The sequence below is a fragment of the Salmo salar genome, chromosome ssa14, assembly GCF_905237065.1.
Source record: "Salmo salar chromosome ssa14, Ssal_v3.1, whole genome shotgun sequence".
NCBI classification, from domain to species: Eukaryota; Metazoa; Chordata; class Actinopteri; order Salmoniformes; family Salmonidae; genus Salmo; species Salmo salar.
Window position 1 is genome coordinate 13,058,082 of NC_059455.1, and position 17,302 is coordinate 13,075,383.

Consider the following 17,302-nt stretch of genomic DNA (forward strand, 5'->3'; position numbering starts at 1 on the left):
CTCCCTAATGTTGGAAATGATAAGTGGAAACGTATAAGGGGTGAAAGTAGCCTAAGCCAGTAGGCTCGGTGTATCAGAAAAATACATTATTATGGCGGATCAAACTGCGGCATGTGTAGCCTACTTTTTAAAAGTGATTTGTTTGACAATCCGACGACTCATCACACCACACCCATGATATGCGAAACTGAGCCTGCGCAGACCGTGAAAAACAACAGTAAACGGGATAAGGTGTCGACATGTCACAGTATCCCGTCTAAAATCAGCTTATCCCGGGCATCTTATCCGGGTTTCTCATGAACGGGAATCAAGATTTTTAGGGTTATTGTAAACGGGATAAGATGTTTATATGCGTCAACTCAAAAACAGAATACTTTAGTATCCCGAGAATAACTTGATATTGGTATAGATGTAAACGTAAAACCCATGATCAAACTTTCCTGTGAGCGCAACAATCCCCAAATGACAACTTCCTCCCATCGGCGGCAATCCCTCCTCCAACCGATGGGCTGACACATTTATCTGTACAATTATTAGCTGTATCTGGGAAGTTTTTTTTAATCCGTTTTGGTGATTTGGAAATATTGATGTGCGCGAAAGACTTGTAATGTAGTGCGCGAAAATTCACAGGGAAGAAATAAAGCGATGACGGCATCATTTACGGTTGCTTTATCGCCTGAACTGCCACGGGTATGAAGTTAGATAGTGCTAACCATTGTCGGAGTTTTTGGTTTCGGACTCCGAGTGCTTTCCGAGGAAATAACAATTATGTTACTCAAGAGATAGTGAACATTTACGAAATTTGATTCAAAGTATCGCTTTAATTCATCATGTCTGATCAGAATTACTACTGGACAGTCTTGCCCAGCTACAAAACAAGTTTTGTGACTGGGGCCATGATGAAAAGATCGAAAAGGTAATCTGATTTTCTTCTATCATCTGATTTGTCAAACTACTTCAATCAGTGATAGTGTAAGACTTATGGATGGGACCCGCGCATTTTAGCCTATTGCTTTGACTAAGACAATTGAAACGCAAAATGCAATCACCAGACGACAGACTAAAATGACGTCGCTTATTTCATGTTTTTTGTTTTAGATTTTCTCTTAACAGTAACTTTCCCATTTACAGCCATAGTACAAATTTGCCTTTGCTTTCATGTTGTTCACTATGGTTTCGCGTTATGGTCTCAACTACTGTATTTTGTCGGTTTACATCCGCCCTAGTTTTGTTTTTCCGATAGAGAAACGTGGCCATTGTAGACTATGCGGTTATTGTTGCCTATGTATTGTCTTATAGAAGCAGCAGCTGTCCATAGGGACACGGTATTGTTCATGCACAAGGCTCACAACTTGTTCATTACAGTATAGGCCCCACAAACTCAACTCTTGACATCGAAGCCAGTTCCATTTTTTTTTTTTTTTTTTAATTGTTCCCCTCTACAGATTTAGACCTGGGACACCAGGTGGGTGCAATTATCAGGTAGAACAGAAAACCAGCAGGCAGCTGACCAAGCATAGGGTAGGAGTTGAATGCAATTGGTATAAGTTATACAATAGTCGAGCTAAAAATGCAACCTGGACTCAGGGGTAGATGTAACATAGTAAATGGAAATCCAGGATACTCAAATTAGTATATGTAGTGCTGAGCGATTAACCAACATTTGTTATTTTTTGGGTTAATTGACCAACTTCAGATCAATTATTTGAATGCCATTTCTGTAGAGAGAAATCAGATCAAGCCTGAGTTGTGCGATGTTGTAGGGAGTTGTTGTTTCCAACAGGCAAATATTCTGTGTCGTTTAGCACAGAACATGGTAATTAACTACAATGACCATAATCCATTGCGTGCCCCCTTAAACTTGTCCGTTCTGTGCGGTGCAGACACAGAGAATGAGAGAACGCAAGATCTAGAGGGATAGAAAGCAGTTGTGTCGTGACCCTGAAAATGCATGATCTAAGTGATTTGATAGTTGGTATTCAGTAGTCATAAAAGTATACCTTATTTACTTTGAACTACTAAAATGATTTTGTCCGACTGCATAGGCAACAGCTCTATAGAGATGATGACTTGGAATGAAATCATATCACCAAATAAAACAAAGATTTTATTAAAGTAATGTGAGAAAATGATGGATAATAAGCAGTAATGTGCAGTCACTACCATCATGGGGCTTTTATTACATGTTTTATTCCGTGTTACAGCATTCATCCCACATAATCCATAGTGCATTTAATGTCTAAAAAAATGTGAAAGGGAAAACTTTCTTTTTATTTTTTTAATCGAACCGAAACTGAATCACTCAGCACTAATGGAAAGGAAAGGGGGATACCTAGTCAGTTGTACAACTGAATGCATTCAACTGAAATGTGTCTTCCACATTTAACCAAACCCCTCTATATGTTAAAGTTTGGTATGATATGTATTAATTTGTCGACATCCTCATCTATTTTGTATGTATTGTTAATAATTACTTTGGATGTCCATCAATTTCATATATGTTATGAATTTTTGATATGTACTGTATGATATGTTACGAATCCCAATTTGTTGTGGCTAAAGTTGGCTAGGTGGCTAATGTTAACTAGGCTAGTGGTTAGAGTGACCTTAGGGGTTAGCTAACATGCTATGTAGTTGCTAAAAGGGTAAAGTTATCCATGATGAGATTCAAACACAACCTTTGCGTTGCTAGACGTTCGTGTTCTACACCCACCCAACTTTTTGTTTCTGCCTTAAGTAACCTTCTGTCTTATGTAACCATATCTTACTAATTTCCTAGATTCTCATTTATTATGTTACGTCTAGTGTATGAGACTAGGCTGAAATATAAAGCAATACTGTATAATTTACCTTTTAATAGCTGGGCAAAGGCGCACATTTCAGCAAATAAACGCCTGTTTCAAAAAACGCCGATGTAAATAAATTGTTTACGAGGTTACCATGAATTGAGGTTTAAATTAGCAAAAGCTGTGTGCATTAAAGCTGCAATATGTAACTTTTGGGGCGACCTGACCAATTTCACAAAAATATTGTGAGTTACAGATATGTCATTCTCATTAAAAGCAAGTCTAAGAAGCGGTAGATCTGGGGCGACCTGACTGATTTTATTGCTTTTTGAGGTCAGTTCACAGATCTGTTCTATGTGTGCTATTTCTACGTTTCCCGTGCTTAAGATTTTATTTTTTTGTGTCTAACTTTCTGTTTTTTACACCAGCTGAAAATACAATATTATTGGTTATGGAAAATATATTTCAGTGGTTTAGATGGCACAATGATTCTCTTCGCTATACTTGCTTGTTTTGTCACATAATCTGAAATTAGGCGAACTATTCGAATTTTAGCAACACGGAGATGGCAGAGCGATTTCTGCATAGTGAGTCCATCTTTAAGAAAATAAACACCCTGGCTATTAATTGAAGTTGTATGGTATTCACATGGGTTCTCTATTTAGTGATATGAACTTAATAGAAAAAGCAGGGTTGGCACTGAATATTTATTGGCACTCAATGTCCTTTAACATTTTAGTATAATTTTTGTAACATTTTGTAGAAAAGGTATTTCACTACAGTAGCTTACATTGGCGATTCATTAAATGTCTGTAGCCTACATGTTTGACCACAGCCTACTACATTTTTTTTAGAATCCCGCACCTCAAGGTGCGCCTGACCGCTAACACCAGCAGTGTCAACAGCCAAGCATTCACCACAGTCTCTGTTCATGACAAACCTGCCTATTTTTTTATTTATTTATTTACACTTCGCTTCCTTATGCATGGTACTGGGTAAAGTCCCTACTAGCAATACAGGTTGTTGATAGACTGAGACAGAAATCATTTCCATTGCCTCTGTGTTTTGATTGTGATTTGATTTCCACAAAGTTTGACGAAATAATAGTCATGAAAATAATTTTATTACAAGGGGCATCTTTTGTAATCCGATCTCTATGCCAACCCAGAAATGTCAGACTCAGTTGTCGTCTGAGCTCCTCAATTATTTTAGGTCACTGCCAGCGAGATGGTTTTGATATTACAGTGGCAGCCCAACATCAACAATGGGGGCTGGGGATCCGTCATCTCCGAAAACAAACAAACTGAAAATGAGTTCCTTCCATTCTGTAAATCTACCCCTGGCCATGGAGCCTGGTGGGTACACACCCTGCAGCACTGTAGCCCTCTAATAACAGAGACAGTTTTGAACCAATGGACTGCTGAGCTCACTCATTTGGGTTTATCAAAATTGTGCAATTCAACCAAATTAGATGGTCATTACGGCCCTGCCTAGATTGTGATGGGGAACTATAAGCCAAAAACAGAAGGTCCAAATTATTTTCCAACACAATTTGAATGATAAATCTGCTGTACCATGACTTCTCAAAACTTGTGGTGAAAGTATGTACTGTATCATACAGGCAAAATATTCATAACACCTGCATGTTACATTCAAGCCCCATATCACAACTCTGTTTACATTCCACTATAATGTGTCACAAAGCAATTCTCTCCCTTTTTTTTCCCACGCAGTTGCCGTAACAACAAAAGGAGTCTGGCGGTCGGGACCCCCTCGCCCTCACTCTCCCGACCACTCTCACCTCTCCCCCTTGCCACAGGTAGGTGTTGTTGTGAGCTGTCTCCGCACTGCACTCTGCATGCGATAGAGATACCAGACCTGCATGCGATAAACACATAGCAAACCAATCAGCATGTGACATTAGAGACAGCAGACCAATCAGGCCTTTCCAGTGCATTGTGCCAGCAGAGCACAATGCACACACACACAGCTAACCACATGATATGTGTTCAGAGTTTTCTCAGACAGGCGAACGCAGCAGCTGAGCTGACAAAGCTCAAATTACTGTTTGGCTTCTGTTTTGAAGCTGAAGTTACCGAAGACGTTCATGTACAGATCACGATCTCCCTACTGCGAAACCGGAGGGGTTTGTATCGCTTTAGGGGAATAACATGAAATATACTTCACATGAAAGAGAGAAAGGCTTCATTCATGGTTATTGGTTGTGAGCCAGTGGAGGACTTAGTAAATCTGAGACTTGTTATCCTCTTCCATTGTAACAAGCAGACAGTCGAGCTTATTTTCATCATAACAAATCCGGATGGCCAGACAGTTAATAAAAGTTCAATGCTACGGATGGAGTTGAGACTTATCAAGGGAGCGTGAGTTAGGCCCATCACAAAAACCCTGTCCTCTCCAGATCATATGGTCGTAAATATGCGTTGAGTTTATTGAATTCAGTTCCACCTGAGACCGATTGCTTTGCATTTAGGGTCGCTTGTCCTTTACTTGTGCGTCATCAGCTCCCAAGAATGACAGCGGGCTACAGTTATAGCAACATGGCCTATTTCTTCATAGTTAAAAAAACATGTCCCAGTGATAAAACTCTGACAGTCTGATTTGTTGTGTTTCAGCTGGAAGTAGTCCCCAAGAAAGCACCAGAAATGTATCCGCCAGTGCCTCTGCCAACTTCCAGTTTGCGCGCAGGTAAGAAAAAGTCCTATCTTTTCAATAAATTCAGTTTAATAGAAGCAATTTAGTTTTTAATTTGGCTGTGTTATTGAAGTTCCAAAAGTATTGGGTCAGTGACAAAGGTTTTGGCTCTGTACTCCAGCACTTTGGATTTGAAATGATACAATGACTGAGGTTAGTGCAGACTGTCAGATTTAATTTGAGGGTATTATATCGGGTGAACCGTTTAGGAAGTACAGCACGTTTTGTACATAGTCCTCCCATTTTAGGGGACCAAAAGTATCGGGACAAATTCACTTATGTGTATTAAAGTAGTACAAAGTTAAGTATTTGGTCCCATATTCCCAGCACCCAATGACTACATCAAGCTTGTGACTCTAAACATTTCTTGGATTCTTTTGCTGTTTGTTTTGGTTGTATTTCAGATTATTTGGTGGCCAATAGAAATAAATGGCAAATCATATAGTGTCAAAAAGTATAGATCCTTCCAGAATTGCAGAGGAACGAGATGGTTTGGTACAGTAGGTAACCTCCATCACTCCCATGACCACAGCATGAAAAACCTATTAATGAGGAGGACAGTGCTTTAGAACGAAGCCAGCTGAATGGCTAGGGGCACTCGCGGGACATGGGACTTGTTATTTATCAGTGCAATTTTAAAGGGAGCGTCACTATGCATTGCCCATGCTCATTATTCGTGGCTGCCATTATGATGTGTTCCGAGCAGAGCCTCATGTCAAGTCTATCATGCTTCACATTGTATCCAGTGGTGGGCTTGCTCACAGTCATTCATCCACTTTGGTGGTTAACAGCGCAACCCAGTCAGGCTTGAGGACGGTGAGGTAAAGCCTTTTATGGTACAGTATCACTGTACCATACCATAAGCCTTAAAGATAAGCGGGGGAAATCACACGGGACATTTTAGCCGTGCGCAAGTTTGCGTTAACTTGCATGACACTGCTAAATTTACGGAGGTTTCCGAGATGCTGCTGTGGACAGATGCTGTGGCTGCACTATGTAAGGTGTTGAGCTGGGATAGTTGTTGACCTACTCATAGATTGCAGTCTGTTGTGCATGCAATTATTTGGCCACGTAAACAACACCATGCGAGTAATACTGTCACATAATAAAATGGGTGCCATGGGTATCTTTCAATCAAAGCTGTTACCGGAACTTTGTTATGGTGGAAAGCTCCCAGGTTATGTCCACATTTTCCAGATGCTACAACCAAGTGTGTTTTTGATTTAATGTACTAAAGCAAATGTTTAACCGTGTGAAACAAGAAGGGACTCAACTGTACACTAGGCTGTCATTGTAAAGGAGAATTTGTACTTAACTGACTTTCCTAGTTAAATTTAAAAAAAAAATCGAATCACATAATTCGCCAATTGTTTTGGCTTGCCCGGAAACCTCTGTACACAGGTATTGATAAAAAAAAACACACATCAAAACAGCCTCCCTTTTCATTCCTCTCCAGCGGTATGGTACCTTAATATTAAATAATATCACTATTATTAACCCCTTACACTCGTGGAAATTGGCCTATATCGATAGAGTCCAATTGAAATGTTTCTAACACAATTTTAAAAAGCATACGCATGACTATGGTAGCAATTGAAAGGGAACACTGGGAGATTATGGGGAGAGAATAAGATCAGAAAAAAACGGTTACTGGCGTTTGAGTAATAGATCTAACTGGGCGGCTACACACCTCATCAAACTGTGCAAAGTTCCTGAGTGATTTCAATGCACCTTTTATGACTCAAGGAAAGAGCCTTAAAGCTCTCCTAGCTTTGCCTTTTGAGGAAGTGTTTGGAACACAGCCCTGCATTCCCACCTTCGCACAATTATAGAGTGCATCTAATTTACTGTTGTAATCCAAAAACCTTCCATTATAAATCGCAATCTGGTTCAGGTGGGCATCATTTTGAAAGCGTATTATATTTCCAACATGGCTACCTCAGCTATAAAACACAATCTTACGGTGTTAGGCTTTTTAAAGGCACTTCAGACCAACCGATTTGTAATTTTGGTGCGCAAAGAATGGAGTCATGAGTGCATTCAAGTGCGTGTTTCCGTGGCAAATGTTCTTCACAGTACGACAAACAGGCTCATTGTTGTCAGGACAAGCCAGGGTATAACGCATGTCATCTTTAGAACTGTGGATCAAACACAGCGATCATAAACGTTGGTACTGTAAATTACAGGAGTTTTCCAATATGTAAATGTTGTTTGGACTTAAGGGTGTGTGGTTTTGCGTGTATGACATCAAAGTGGTGTTTATTATAATCTTCAATGTCTCATCTTTCAGAACACATCGACTCCTTTCGATTCGCAGCGTTTCCCTCACTTGGACAACAACAAATGTGCAAAAGTAGCCCAATTAGCGGGGGTGGGGGGGGTTGTTGCGGGCAGTGCTTAAGTTTAATGTCTGTCAGTCAAAACCCATACAGCGATCTGAAGCGGAGAACCTGAGATCTGACGTCATGTATATAACATGTTACTGTACAGCCACTGCGTTCCAATTTAGGTGCTTATCAATGACAAAATCTGCCGTTTTCAACCCATCTACGGGATTGACGAGTCCTATGAGTGGAAAGGTTTAATAATACATCTGAGATATGAAGAGAAAGGGACATATTTCAGCCGACTAATCCTTGCCCTGATACCCACAGAAACCCCAATCTCATTAAGTCAGACCTGATTTGTCGACATGTCAGTCAAGCTGGTTGTACAGGACGCTAACCTGATGCATGAGGAATATTGTGGCACACATGCCATTATGGATCAACTCCATCCTAGAACCTGTCAGGGGAAATGGGCCCCGAAGTAACATGTTTGTCAACATGGCGTGTCACATTTTGTAAATGAAGATGTTTTAGTGAGTTGTGGTGAGGTGGGAGATTTGGCTAGGATGTAGACTGAAGTGATTGAGCTGAAGGGGTAGTGCAATGTGTGTGTGAAATGACTCATTAGGCAGGTGCCAATGTGTTCATAGCATTGTTGCCTGATATCAGCTGTTCAGATGTTGCCTGATGTTCTGAACCTTGACTCCAGTCTGTGAGCTTCTGACCGCTCCACCGTCTCACTGACTGTTTTTGTCTGTCTCTCTGTCTGTCATAATGTGATGAACCAGTCACCTGGCCCGCACTGAAAGGTAGGAAAACATTTGTCTCCTTTCCCCCCCCCCCCCTCATGTCAATTTTAAATGCTACTCCATTTAAACACATTAAACAGCTTTTGGTAGTGCTTCGTGATTAACTCTCAAGAGGATGTGTAAGAGATTGAAACGCTCACAAGCGCCATGTCTTTCCAGAGCGGATGGCCGGAGATGGTCTGTGGCCTCCGTCCCCTCGTCTGGCTATGGCACCAACCCCCCCCAGCTCCTCAGTGTCTGTAAGTGGTCCCTCTCTTCCTCATTTAAATATTTAAGCCCTTCTTCCTCCAAGACCAGCAAGGGAGTTTTTTTTTTTTTTTTTATTTTTTTTTCCTTGTCGTCAATACTCAATATAGCTGTCAATCAAATGTCTATGTAGCAACACCACCTTAGAACATGTGGCTGTTAAGTTCAGTATTTTAAGGTTAGTAATAGAAAGTAAGACATTTTATACAGTAGAAGACCTCTAAACAGGAACCAGGGAAGACGAGGCACATGTAAAAAAAAATATATATATATAAAAAAAAATTGGGGGGGGGGACGACTCGTCTGGGATATTCTGTCCTTTTTGGGGCTTGGGTTGCATATTCTGTTTTAGGCGCTTGTCCGGGATATTCTGTGTGTGTGCCTTGTCGTTGTTCCGGGATTTAAGTCTCCTGGCCTTGACGTGGCTGTAATGGTTCACCACAGAATGGGTTTAATGTTCATCTCTATATTGTCTGTTGGCAATATCCCCTATAAACAGCCGAGTGTCCTTTTCAGCACATCTGTGAATGATGTAAACCAGCTGTGGAACAGTTGTAAGAGCAGGACTCCAGAGTCACCTGATGGGAGAACAGTAATACTGATGAAACGCCTCGCAAGCCCTCCTCATCCATCTTAAGCTTTTTGTCAGTGTTTTGGCTTGAGGGAGTTATGGTAGAGTGGAACTTAGGAAAATGACTACTTTGTAGTTTTTGTACAATGATTTATTCATTAACCCCCATGATTAAAAGCCCAAAATAACCTAATTTGATGTGAGATCCTCACTTAACTTTTCAGTTGCTCAGGGCATTGGTTGTTTGCTTTGCACTGCTTAACGTTATTTCTGTAAGGTTGATATACTTTGGTATTTTTATATTTGTTTTTATTCCCATTTAGTTTTTTAAATTAGTCATTCATTTTATTTTTAGTTAGTTTTCAGACCTGACTTGCTAGTTTTAGTTATATAAAAAAAAGTGTGTCTTAGTCAATGTATTACAATTATAAAGTCAATTTCAATGTGTCTTAGATTCAATAGGAAGAGTGCCGAGACAAGTAAAAAAAAAATGGTGGAAGGAAACTCTCATCCATGTTTATATCAATCTAATCCTTTAGAATTTTAATGGTACATGTAAGAAGAATCAAGTTAGCTACCTGTTGATAGTCATGCACAAGCTAGGCGTGAAAAGCTTGAGGCCATCTCCTGGCCGCACTTAACAACCATATTCAGTAAATCCTCCAAAAAGCTTGAAAACCTCATTAATTTTCTTTTTATTCCTCCCAAAATTTTAAAAAAAATCTAAAATTGAATATAATTCCTGATGGTATTTAATTAGTTTTGGAGTCAAAGATAATAGTTTCAGTATAGTTTTAGTTTTTCGAACAGGTTTGTTATTTTATTTCAGTTTACTAAGTCGTTTTTTTCTTGACTAGTTTTGGATTAGTCTCCCAGCACCATTTTAGTGTGTCGGACCCCTTTTTCCTAGCTATATATCCCCCCCCCAGCCTAAGATAACCTGGGTTCACCCAATAGGTGACAAATTAACAATAAAACCTAGACCTGTGGAAAAAACAGTACATTACCAGCCAGACAAGTACTGGATGACATTGCAAATTTTCCTCGTACTGCACTGTATACAGGAAGTCAAACCAAGGGCAACTAAATCTGTCAGCTGTGTCTGGGTCTTGTGGCATTGTTTTCTTTTTTTGGAGTTGTCGAAAGATACCCCAGCCGGCGGACAAACGAGGCCCATTCTATTCAGGCTGCTATGTCTGGGCTGTGATTTTTTTTTTTTTCTTCTTTTTCCTATGGCTAAATGCATGGCTTAGGCAGTGAGGTCAGTCCCTCCCCTCCCACACAATGCCCCATTCACTGCCTGGTGTCAGTTAACTCATTATGTAGTGCTCCGGTTCCCTCCTCAGAGAAAAGGTCAGATGATCCTCCTTCAGGGAAACACAAGCTTTTGGACGCTAATAAATTCCACTGTCTGCGTGTTGCGCATTTTGGTTTTAAATGAAAATACATTGTCATCTATGCCTCGGGCTACTGTGGAAACAAATACTGGTTCTGGTGACACACTGAAAGCTCACGGAATCCTTTTTTTAAGACCAAATTGGATGCAGGACGTTGTTCGCAGTCCCACAAAATCCAATTTAGCTTAGACATTTAGTTGGCTCTATAGAAACATCAAAGACAATTCAGCTACTAAGCATTATGCGTTGACTTATAATACGTGGCAAGGTGATGTTATAGCTTACTTATGGAAAGGGAAATCTTTTCAGCCAAATCTCATTCATCTTCAGAGCTGAGTTAACCTGAACACTTTTTGTCAGCACTTTTAAAATCAACTTAGGTAATGAGTTCACAAAGGGCGTTGCGTTGATTGCATGTACGCATATTTACAGAACTCTAGCTTGTTGTTGGTGTATCAAGGCCTCAGGGCCCCATCTTATGGAAGAAAAAAACCAACTTTGTCAGAACACATACTGATGATCTGTCTCGTTCTCATCTCTTTCTCTCTTTCTTTCCTTTCTTTTACTCTTTCTCTCCTTCTTTCTCACTCTCCTCCCCCAGTCCTCCTCCTCCTCCCAGGAGCACTTGCACCAGCTGCCCTTCCAGCCCACGGCAGATGAGCTTAATTTCCTGTTTAAACACTTCCGGAGCACAGAGAGTTTGGCGGACGAGGAAGGGCAGCCTTCATCCCTTGTGAGGCTCCGCTCCCGCAGTCTTAGGTAGGCACGCCACCAATCAGACCACCAACACACTTAAAGGGACCGTTCGCCCCCAGATAAAGGTTTTTCAGATGTTCCTAATGCATTTATGAATCTACACAACAGTTGAAGTGTTAAAAGAAAGATTCAAAATAAAATTGTATTTGTCCCATGCGCCAAATACAACAGGTGTATACTTTACCGTGAAATGCTTACTTAGATTCCCCCATTTTGAATTATTGTTTTTGCGCCTTTCTCATTTCATGTTTTCATTTGTATCTCAGCCATTGCCGTTCAAGGAGGCAGAAATCCACCTGGTATGATGTAGAATTGTGATAAACTACACTGGAAATTCAATAGGAATACTACTTTTAGATCGAAAACGTCAATCATGCATTTCAAATTTCAATACTGTTCGATGTCATAACGCAGAAGGTTGTCTTCTCTCGAATGAGCCATTGATCATATAACTAGCTACTTCACATGCTGATATTAACTTTCAAATTGTTGTGTGTAGCTACGTTTGTTTGCTTGCTAGCTAGCTAGCCAGCCAGCCAGCCTAAAGAGAGCATTGCGTTGTTGGTTTTGTAGTGGAGTTGAGCTGCAACAGATTTCCACAACGATTTTCACGTTGCTACCAACCTTATTATAACTACAAAATTAAACATTTGTTCACCAAAAGTATTGTTCTCACATATTAGTGTTATTTAATACTGTAAATGATAGGAATTTGTTTTTTTTGCTAGGTACCGTGAGCTTGCGCTAGTCGGCTGTACCTGCGCCAAAACTACAGCATTGTTCATCCTATAGCTTGCTCGACAATATCTTTTTAAATAGTTAGCCACATTTTTTCAGCACTTTTTATTTAATTTTCGTGACTCATTTTCTCATGCTTTCCCTTGTCTCTCTGCAAATCAAATGTTATTTGTCCCATGCGCCGAATACAACAGGTGTAGACCTTACTGTGAAATGCTTACTTACAAGCCCTTAACCAACAATGAAGTTTTAACCTCTATGGGCTATGTGGGACGCAAGCGTCCCACCCCTGGTACACCCAATCAACAACAGGTGAAATATCAAGAGCGCCAAATTTGAAAACAATTAAATGTCATAATTCAAATTTCTCAAACATACAACTATCTTACACCCTTTGAAAGATAAATATCTCCTTAATCTAACCACGTTGTCCGATTTCAAAAAGGCTTTACGGCAAAAGCATAAAGTTAGATTATGTTAGGAGAGTACATTGACAATAGTTGTGTGTAATGTTTTGTCAATTCAAAGACAGGCGTCACCAAAAGCAGAAAACCAGCTAAAATGATGCACTGACCTTTGACAATCTCCATCAGATGACACTCCTAGGACATTATGTTAGACAATGCATGCATTTTTTGTTCTATCAAGTTCATATTTATATCCAAAAACAGCGTTTTACTATGGCATTGATGTTGAGGAAATCGTTTCCCTCCAATAACCTCCAGTCAAGCAGCACAACAAATTAAATAATTACTGTTCGAAAACATTGGTAAAATATTATATTGTCATTCAAAGAATTATAGATTTACATCTCTTGAACGCAACCGGATTGCCAGATTTAAAAATAACCTTACTGGGAAATCACACTTTGCAATAATCTGAGCACTGTGCCCAGAAAAATACGCTTTGTGATACAGACTGACCGCCATGTTGGAGAGATCGAAAATACTATGTAAATAATCCATTACCTTTGATTCTCTTCATCAGATGTCACTTCCAGGAATCCCAGGTCCATAACAAATGTAGTTTTGTTCGAAAAAGCTCATTTATGTCCAAAAAGCTCCGTGTTGTTAGCACATGATCTATGCCAGCCGGACTTCTCGTCATGAACGAGGGGGGAAAAAATATTTACGTTCGTTCAAACATGTCAAACGTCATTAGTGCCTTTTTTAACCAGAACATGAATAATATTCAAGGCGGACGTTTGCATTCTCTTTTAAAACGTTTTGGAACGAGAGTACCCAACATGAACTCAGAGTCTAATCGGCCACCACCGTTCCAAGGCTCTTGTTCGTTCAGGTCTCACAGTATAAGACTCAAAACACTTTCTAAAGACTGGTGACATCTAGTGGAAGCCATAGGAAGTGCTCAACAATTAATAAGCCCCTGTGTGTTTCAATGGCATAGGCTTAAAGGTAATTCAACACATCAGGTATCCACTTCCTGTCAGAATTTGTCTCAGGGTTTTGACTGCCATATGAGTTCTGTTATACTTACAGACACCATTCAAACAGTTTTAGAAAATTCAGAGTGTTTTCTATCCAAACCTGAACAATAATATGCATATTCTAGCTTCTGAGTTGGTGTAGGAGGCAGTTAAAAATGGGCACATATTTTTTTCAAAATTCTCAATACTGCCCCCTAGCCCCAACAGGAAAGTGTTAACATATTTACTAAATAAAATAAGAGCAACAATAAAATAATGAGGCTATATACAGGGGGTACTGAGTCAATGTGTGGGGGTACAGGTTAGTCGAGGTAATATGTACATGTAGGTAGCTGAGAGAACAGTCTATGACTAGGGTGGCTGGAATCTTTGACAATTTAAGGCCTTCCTCTTACACCCCCTGGTATAGAGGTCCTGGATGGCAGGAAGCTTGACCCCAGTGATGTACTAGGCCGTACGCACTACCCTCTGTAGAGTCTCTGACCACCTCCCTATAGGCTGTCTCAATGTTGTCGGTGATCAGGCCAACCACCGTTGTGTCAACGGCAAACTTAATGATGGTGTTGGAGTCGTGCCTGGCAGTGCAGTAATGAGTGAAAAGGGAGTACAGGCGGGGACTAAGCACGCACCCCAGAGGGGCCCCTGTGTTGAGGATCAGTGTGGCAAATGTTGTTACCTACCCTTACCACCTGGGGGCGGCCCGTTAGGAAGTCCAGGATCCAGTTGCAGAGGGGGGTGTTTAGTCACAGGGTCCTTAGCTTAGTGATGAGCTTTGAGGGCACTATGGTGTTGACTACAGCTTGGCATTCAATGAACAGCATTCTCACGTAGGTGTTCCTTTTGTCCAGGTGGGAAAGGGCAGTGTGGAGTGCTATAGAGATTGCATCATCTGTTGTGGTGGTATGCAAATTTAAGTGGCAGCAGACATGTAGTGAGCAATATGTTCCCAGATAGCACACACATCTGCCCAACGTAGGCACGATGTCTACAGGATTCATTGGGAAGATGCAGTTTAGACAGCGTTTGTTCGTCGGCAAGATGTCTTGCAGATCTATGTAGCATTCTAAGTTCTACATTGTTTATACTGTACGTTGGCCAGACATCACGACTCTATTCTGTCTCGCTGACGTCTTCCCAAGGTGCCAACCCTCTCCAAACGACATACTCCCCACGCAATTTGATACGTAGGCCAAAGTTGTGCGTGTGATCTAGAATCATGAGAAATCGCAATACTGTACATAAGTATTGCGACTATATCGTATTGTGAGGTCCCTGGCAATTCCCAGCCCTTGCAAATAGCCACTTTTTCGATAAGCCTTCGTTTTTTTACTGAATGAAAACATACTAGAAAATAGATGGTATTCATGTTATGATTAATCTCTCGTGGACTGACGAAACGGCGAGATCCTGTCCATGTTCACATAGAATTATGTGACTACGAGCAGCAGTAGTTCCTGGTTTTGGGTTTTCGTTGTTGCTTATTTGGACGACTCAAGATTGAGCGAAGGCGGTGTTTAAACTGGTGCAGTGATTTTCAAGCCCATGTGCGGATGGTAAATGGTTTCCATTAGATTCCACAGCCACAAAGTCAGAATTGGCTGTATCGTAAAAAAAAATGTATGAAAACAAAAATGTTCTTTTGGCCATGATAAACACTGAAATTTAGTGAAGGGAGGGGATTGGCTGATCGTTTCTGTTTGCAAGGGAGGAGACTTAGCTTCTTTGCAAAAAGGTAATCGCAATAGTGAATGGCATTCTCCCAAGACGTAAAACAAGAAATGAGACTTTTGCAACAATTTTACTTCTGGGTAACTGAGATTGTCATGATTTGCTTCTCACTCACAATTCTTTCACATTGGTTTCGGTTCGTATCTATGCACAGAGGTGAAGGCTTTTGCATCTGCTATGCATAAAGCTATTGACGACTGAGATTGGTGACTACATCCAGCCATCCAGTCTCTACTTGCATCAATAAAAAAAATGGACCCTTTTCTACACTGCTGCTACTCGCTGTTTTATTATCTATACATAGTCACTTCACCCCCACCTACATGTACAAATTACCTCAACTAACTTGTACCCCCGCACACTGACTCGGTACAGGTACCCCCTATATATAGCCTCGTTATTGTTACTTTTTATTTTCGTCTACTTGGTAAATATTTTCTTAACTCTTTTTGAACTGCACTGTTGGTTAAGGGCTTGTAAGTAAGCGTTTCACGGTAAAGTCTACAATTGTTGTATTCGGCGCATGTGACAAGTAAAGTTTGATTTGAAAAAGCAAAGGTGTCAGTCAGCCGCAATTATGAAATGGTGTTCTGGACAAATGTTTATTTTTACCGGTTATGGGGATCCCCACAACCTTACTATTTTTAACTGATGCGACTGTCCTGGTTTATTAATAAAGGGAAAACTCTACTTCATATTCATCTCCAGCACTACATCTACAGTGCCTTTGGAAAGTATTGACCCCTTGACTTTTTCCACATTGTTACATTATAGCCTTATTCTAAAATGAATGTAAAAAATCTACTCAATACCCCATAATGACAAAGCAAAAAAAGGTTTTAGCAAATTTATTAAAAATAGAAAAACAAAATATTACATTTACATAAGTATTCAGACCCTTTACTCAGTACTTTATTGAAGCACCTTTGCCAGTGATTACAGCCTCGAGTCTTCTTGGTTATGACTCTACGAGCTTGGCACACCTTATATTTTGGGAGTTTCTCCCATTCTTCTCTGCAGATCCTCTCAAGCTCTGTCAGGTTTGATGGGAAGCGACGCTGCACAGCTATTTTTAGGTCTCTCCAGAGATGTTCCATCGGGTTCAGGTCCGGGCTCTGGCTGGGACACTCAAGGACATTCAGAGACTTGTCCCAAAGCCACTCCTGCGTTGTCTTGGCTGTGTGCTTTGGGTTGTTGTCCTGTTAGGTGTACCTTCGCCCCAGCCTGAGGTCCTGAGTACTCTGGAACAGGTTTTCATCAAGGATCTCTAGTCTCCCAGTCCCTGCCGCAGCAAAACATCCCACAGCATGATGCTGCCACCACCATGCTTCACCGTAGGGATGGTATCAGGTTTCTTCCAGACGTGTTGCTTGGCATTCAGGCCAAAGAGTTCAATCTTGGTTTCGTCAGACCAGAGAATTTTGTTTCTCATGGTCTGAGAGACTTTAGGTGCCTTTTGGAAATCTCCAAGCAAGCTGTCATGTGCCTTTTTACTGAAGAGTGGCTTCCATCTAGCCTCTGCCATAGAGGCCTGTTTGGAGGAGTGCTGCAGAGATGGTTGTCCTTCTGAAAGGTTCTCCCATCTCCACAGAGGAACGCTAGAGCTCGGTCAGAATGCCCATTGGGTTCTTCGTCACCTCCTTGACCAAGGCTCTTCTCCCCTGATTGCTCAGTTTAGCCAGGCGGCCAGCTCTAGGTAGAGTCTTTTTGGTTGCAAATTTCTTCCATTTAAGAATGATGGCGGCCACAGTATTCTTGGGGACCTTCAATGCTGCAGACATTTTT

At 40.8% G+C, this 17,302-nt stretch overlaps 1 protein-coding gene across 1 annotated transcript in view; it reads left to right on the forward strand.

Annotated features, from left to right (window-relative positions):
* The first annotated feature begins 1,446 nt into the window (after positions 1–1,446).
* The window catches only part of LOC106568951 (microtubule-associated serine/threonine-protein kinase 3-like), a 52,512-nt gene continuing 36,656 nt past the window's right edge, over positions 1,447–17,302 (forward strand). The window contains 6 exon segments of the mRNA XM_045693922.1: positions 1,447–1,465; positions 4,520–4,605; positions 5,420–5,492; positions 8,614–8,634; positions 8,794–8,873; positions 11,450–11,607. Of these exon segments, the coding sequence (XP_045549878.1) occupies positions 5,450–5,492; positions 8,614–8,634; positions 8,794–8,873; positions 11,450–11,607 (302 nt within the window). The 5' untranslated portion in view covers positions 1,447–1,465; positions 4,520–4,605; positions 5,420–5,449.